General features: G+C 39.6%; 1 protein-coding gene across 1 annotated transcript; it reads right to left on the reverse strand.

The window, feature by feature from the left end:
• Positions 1 to 887: 887 nt before the first annotated feature.
• LOC115376216 (uncharacterized) lies at positions 888 to 5,372 on the reverse strand. Its single transcript, XM_030075744.1, has 4 exons — positions 5,334 to 5,372; positions 4,273 to 4,371; positions 3,353 to 3,986; positions 888 to 1,681 (listed from the first exon to the last, which is right to left on the reverse strand). Exons 1-4 carry the CDS (start codon positions 5,337 to 5,339, stop codon positions 1,473 to 1,475), a joined length of 948 nt encoding a protein of 315 aa, XP_029931604.1. The 5' UTR covers positions 5,340 to 5,372; the 3' UTR covers positions 888 to 1,472.
• Between the last annotated feature and the right edge of the window lie 782 nt (positions 5,373 to 6,154).

Genomic DNA, 6,154 nt, shown 5'->3' on the forward strand with positions numbered 1-6,154 from the left:
TTGGACATAAGTTCAAGGTTAGGGAGAGGGTGCAGAGACTGAATGAAAGTACCTCAGGTCATGCCTTCATCATCCTGGGAAAAGAAATATTTCACCTGGTTCCTTCATCTTGCCATAAAAAAGGGAGGTCCAGATATGACGTTGATTGCTTTACTTAATATTTCTGGATTTATCATGGGTATTTTTATTTGCTGACATAGTATGGAACGAGTTTTGATATGCAATAAAAAAAAAATTGTCAGCTTGGTGAACTGAGATTTTCATGTCATGTCCAGTCACACACACAGTTGTCACTTGCTGAATGTCACTCAACTGATTTACTGTTGTGGTTGTTTATTTCATAACTGTACTGCTACAGCACTTTGAATTGCCTTGTGTTTGGAAGGTGCTAGAGCCTCCTAGTGGTGACAACTAAACATTGCTTCATGTGAAACCCAGCAAGCATAGGCCTGGCTCTTCTGGCATTTATAAACAACAAATTATTGGCCATCGTGTACTGTCTGAAATATATAAACACTGCCTTCTCCCCTTTACACCCTACTCTGAATGGAGGAATAACTTATCTCTCATGTGTATTAAATTAAAACACTATGGCTCAGCTGCTAGGCCATAGCACTACATTGTTTTGTTTTGTATTTTAAACATTGTTGGTAAATCTGCTGTGATAATCTGGATTGTGGAGTATAGGTCTTCATTATGGTGAATGCACCGTGGATTATACTCCCCATCAGATCCAGCCAGTCTTTTCAGTGAGTAAGATCCTTCAGCAAACTATACATATATTTATATATATTTTATGTTGACAGAATTTAATTGAAATGTTTGAGTTTCATCTACAAAGCTGGCAACATTTTTTTATTTTTGCACATTAAGACTGGACATGTCAATTTACAGCAGCAGTGTATAGTAACATTTACAGTCAGATATTTTGATGCACTGTTGATCAGTTTTTTAAAAAATTAATGAAACCCCAAATAGTCTTATCTATGCAGGTCTAAGGCTGCTCTGTAGCGATAGCAATGTTGGTATCTCCTGATAGAAAAAGAGGGCTTATCAGCATTTTCGTAAAAAGGCAATGCCAGGGACTGTAATCATCACATAATAAAGCAAAGAGCTGTGACAAACTGCACCTGGCTGCAACATAATGCTTTGTGTATAATGAATTATATTAAAACATGTGCTTCTATTAGTTTTTTCTACATTAGAGCATGGAAAACTTAATCTGTTTAAATTTGAAAAGCCTTTTTTTTTAAAATTAAACTATCAATATGTAAAATTTCTCATCCAACCAAATTCTGAGGTCTTTAGGGCAGGAAACTTTTCAATTCATGATCCATTTAAGGTGCACATCTCAAGATGATCTAAAAAATAACATAATGTTTTTCCTTCTCTTATCAAACTGTTCACAAATTATTTAACAGCATCTCATGTCTATTATGATGAATTAAAAATACATGAACACACTGGGTACTCTAGTAGACATAATCCAGCATTATATGTGTTTGGAGAGGCGGCCTAATCCGACTCATCGTCCTGAAACTCTTTCCATGACTGTCCACGCTCCAACAACTCCTCAGCCAGCTGAGACCTTTGGCTGCCAGGTAGACGGCTCCCATGCAGAGGATGACTTTGGCAGCAAGGATGCCACATTCCTTCCATTTGTTTGTCCAGTCGTCAGACCCTAGCAGCAGGAAATCAAGCACAACGTTTAAGCATCATCACAATAATAAGACTTGTAGTTCCCAGTATTACTCAGGAGGAAGTGCTATGCTGTGTCTGCTTGTCCATCAAATATGCATGATGCATTTGTGTTCTGGTGTTTTAAAAGTTGCACTACAGTTAACAGAAAATATGTAAAAACTTTTAAAGCACTTTAAACTTGGAGGGATGATGCTCTTCATTACAGACTGGCCCAATGGGTACCAGCATCATGTAGGGGATACATGTTTCACTTGTTTTAAAGCAACATGGCTGGTCCAGTGATATCATGACTTCTCAAAAACCCTTCCTGAAACTGTTCAGTGATCTATGATCTCTTTAAACAGATTCTACATACACTCACTGGCCACTTTATTAGGTCCACCTGTACAATCTAATACAGTTCAGTGCAACAGCACTGCCATAAATTATACCTTTTAACAAACTTTCTAATGCTAAGTTTGTGTTGACACTGTCAAGAATGTGTACATTTAATTCTATGTAATATATTCTATTATTGAGGCTGTAGTTTGCAGAAGTCTTGTACTGGACTACATTACATTGAGAGGTGTTTCTAATTTTTTGTCCTCCTTATTTATATACAATGAGGGGGACAGAAAATTAGAAACAGCTCTCAATAAAATTCAGTCCAGTCCAACAGCAGCACTAACTACGAGCTCAATGCCAAACATAGAAGTGAATGAACACCTCTATTACTGTGACAAAAAGAAAACCTGAGCATTATAGGCATCAGAAAAAGCAAACTTTATGGCACAACAGTTGGATTGGATTGGATTAGATCATACAGGTGGACCTAATAAAGTGGCCACTGAGTGTATATGTGTAGAGTCTTCAGGCAAGGGACAAGATTGTGGTTTCCCTTTGTACTCTGAGTGGTTTTATGCGGGTAAACAGTCAATGTGGGGACATCGGTCGAAATGTCTGGACCTAAAAGACGTACAAAAAGTACTGATGCTTGTGTATTGTGTGGAGAAACGTTCAACTCGTGTAATAAAAAAAAAAAAAACAGAAATGGAAATATACAGTGGAAACATGAGTGAGCAGCTACATGGTAAACCCTGAAAAACTGTCCCAAAGAACCATTGCGCGATAGCTGATGGGTTCTGAGATTGAGTGGTGTATGATGATCGCCAACAATCACAATTTCAGTCAAACTAAGTCTCAGTTGTCCAGCAGGTTTAACCACACCCCTTCTGGTGACTTCAAACACAACATGCAACCAAATCATTCATTTACCTGGTAAAGTGAGAGTATACTACGACTTAGACAGCTTGCACAACCAACTGAGGCCCTGGCTGACCTGCTGCACATGTGAAACTCATTGTGATTGGTGGAGTAATCAAACATCACATTCTTTTTCAGGAAGAGGAGGGAGCCTTTAGTGAGGAATGTTTACACTACAGGGGGCAGCGGGGTCAATTCAAAGACCAGTGCAGATCATAAGAGCAGAACACGGATGGGATGGATCAAGCAAAAGTGACTGCATTTGAATTTGGGTGGCAGCTGACTGTGAAAATTTCATAATATTTGTCACAGATCAAGATTTTACGAGTCAGTGTCAGCCTTTTGGGATTCAAGTCCTAAATTATTCAGATTACACAATACTTCACAATACATTTAGTAGTTTATTTACCTGGATCAGACCACTCCCACGCAGACAAACCAAAGCCGTGCACTGAAGCTCTCGCTCCCGTGACAGCTCTCGATCTCCTGTAGTCATACCACACTACACCATAGTCGGGTATATATTGATTGTAGGCAGAAGTTAAGTTAAAATCATATTGAACATCTTGGCCATAGCTGGAGGATGTTGTGTTGACATATATTTGCTGTCCTATGGCTGAGTATCCACTGTAGCTTTGCAGTAAGTCCAAGATTTGCTGAGCTGAAAGTTCTTGGTTGTGTATCTGTCCTATATCTTCGACACGAGCCACCTGCATCCCTTGATAGTAACCCATGTGGGTGAGAAAGGTGGAGAGGTCGAGCTCCGGGCTCTGCAGGGCTCTGATCAGGGCAGGACTGACTTCATGGGTATTGTCAGGACTGAACCTGCCGGACACAAACATGTCGTGTTCAGTGACGTACACCGTCTCCACCACCCTGGTTCCCACCCGTAAACTGATTATGATGCGGTCCAGGTTATCGTAAAGGGTTGTTACTGAGTCTGGGTTGTTACTGAGTCTGTAATATTCTGTCACATATGCCGGGAGGTTTGCTGAAGCCGGGTAGGTTTCTGTGTTCAGGTTGCCAACTAAATAGTACGCCAACTAGGGAGAGAGAGAGAGAGACAGAGAGACAGAGAGAGAGAGAGATGTGTGAGTGGATGGATTGGAGATGCTTAACAGTGAACAGGGTGGATGGTAGGGAGAAAAAGCAAACTAAAGAACAGATTAATGGGATGTGGATGGATGGATGTAAATAGTGAAATCAGATTAATGTGATAGCTGTAAAGTTTTTAATGTTTACAAAGAAGTAAGAAGATGAAAAAGAAGAAAAGAAGAAAGCAAAGACAGACCAATAAACAAAAAGAAAATGAACACAAATATTACGAACCCGTCTCTTTCGCCTCCTCAGCACCGGCAGAAGCTCCTCAATGTTCCCAAACAGGTGGAAACCGTAGCAACCATTCTCTGGTTGGCAATCTGACACCAGCTGTGGAAATGGATCAAAACTTAGTCACTGGACTAAGTTACAATGAACAGCTTTCGTTACTGCAAATTGACCAATCTAGACCAAAAAGCATACTGCATGTATTACATTTATAATAAACTGTTATTATGAGTCGGACAAAGCTGCTGAATGAATGAACCAACAGAGGGATGCAGGGAAATCACCAACTTACTTCCTGGTTAAGAGTTGACATGGCGACCAGCTCAGTTTGACAAACTCTGCCTGACTAAAACTACCAAGCATTACTGTGATTTAAATGTGTCTAGTGCCTGGGATTGTTTTCATTCTGCAGACACTGATATCAGGGACAGTGATATTTCACTTATTTGATCTTTTAGCTGTTATCTTGAGAAAATAACATTACACTTGCTTGTATACTTATTTATTAATGTTTTTTGGTCTGACAAAACTTTTGAAACACAGGAGGGATTTGACAGGGAAAGCTGTTGATACCAAAAGAGACACACAGTGTTGTATTTCTCTTGTGCAATGAGCCGTCATTAAATAAATGCTCCTGGCCGGTCACTGCTCTCTGTCTCCGTGTGGGAAATGTAAACGGTTTCTTGACTTATTTGCAATGTGGGATTGTGCAAGGTTTGGATGATGTGGAGGTCGGCGGTACTTGCATCAGGTATTATTTGCTTTCCACATAAGCATTAGTTGAGTTAATAGTATCATACTTTCAGCAGCTGTGTGTTTTTATGGTTTTATTAATAAATGGTATGGCTTTGATGGGTAGTCTAGCTGAGAATGTAGATGATGTGAACCACGCACAGATATTTATATAATATATATATATATATATATTATATATATATATATATATATATATATATATATATATATATATATTTGTCACCTGCTTATATACATCCATAGTGGAATGTAATCTAATGTAATGTAGTCCAATTTAATTTAATTTAACTTTATTTAAATAATCTCACCAACATGACCCCCACTGAGTTATTGAACTCCAAGGTCACACAGTGTTTGGCAAACCAGAAGAGAAGCTGAAGACCGTGTCGTGGAGGAGGACGGCCAAAACCTGAACTCTGAAGATGCTCCAGAGTGCTGAGCTGACACTGAACCATGGTGCAGCTGGAGCCCACTGCAAGGACACACACACACACACACACACACACACACACACACACACACACTAACATAGTCACGTACATGTATGCACATGCGCGTATACCAAACAAAAAACACCACCGCAGACAATTTGTTTTGATGAGAACATCCCCAAACTTACATACACGTACTGACACACGCACAACCACATACACACGCTCACCTGAGCCGGCACTTATCAGAACTTGAGGATTCAGTCCAAAAGTCCTATCAAAATCCGGGACGTGGGGGTGTCACATGACATATTAATTTAATTCTCAGAAAACGAAAGTGAACCCCTTTGTGCGCAAATCAATATTTTTTATCACATTGGACTGAAATCAAATTGTAGCTTCTGTTTGAATGCAAAGCGGCTTCTAATCTAATGTTTACAAAGGCTGACGGTATTTATCTCCAGGCAGATTTTATAAAGTTGCTCGGCAAAACATCCGATCCTGTAAAAAGGGCTATAAACTGATGGGCGCTGCCTTCACTGTCCCTTCATAAACTTCCACTTAAGAGGAGAAATGACAAAAACGCAACTAGTTGCACATCGCTGTACATGCCTTTGGTTTGGAGCGCTAACAAAAAATGACTGTGTAGTGAAGAGTTATTGTTTTTCTAGCTGTTTTTTATTGGTGATTTTAGCGAA

The sequence above is a fragment of the Myripristis murdjan genome, chromosome 1, assembly GCF_902150065.1.
Source record: "Myripristis murdjan chromosome 1, fMyrMur1.1, whole genome shotgun sequence".
Classification (NCBI taxonomy): Eukaryota; Metazoa; Chordata; class Actinopteri; order Holocentriformes; family Holocentridae; genus Myripristis; species Myripristis murdjan.

Coding starts and splice junctions, on each gene's coding strand:
- LOC115376216 (XM_030075744.1), bottom strand. Junction 3,987..4,272: donor TGAGGAGGCGAAAGAGACGG/GTTCGTAATATT, acceptor CTCTCTCCCTAG/TTGGCGTACTATTTAGTTGG. Junction 1,682..3,352: donor GTGGGAGTGGTCTGATCCAG/GTAAATAAACTA, acceptor TCCTGCTGCTAG/GGTCTGACGACTGGACAAAC.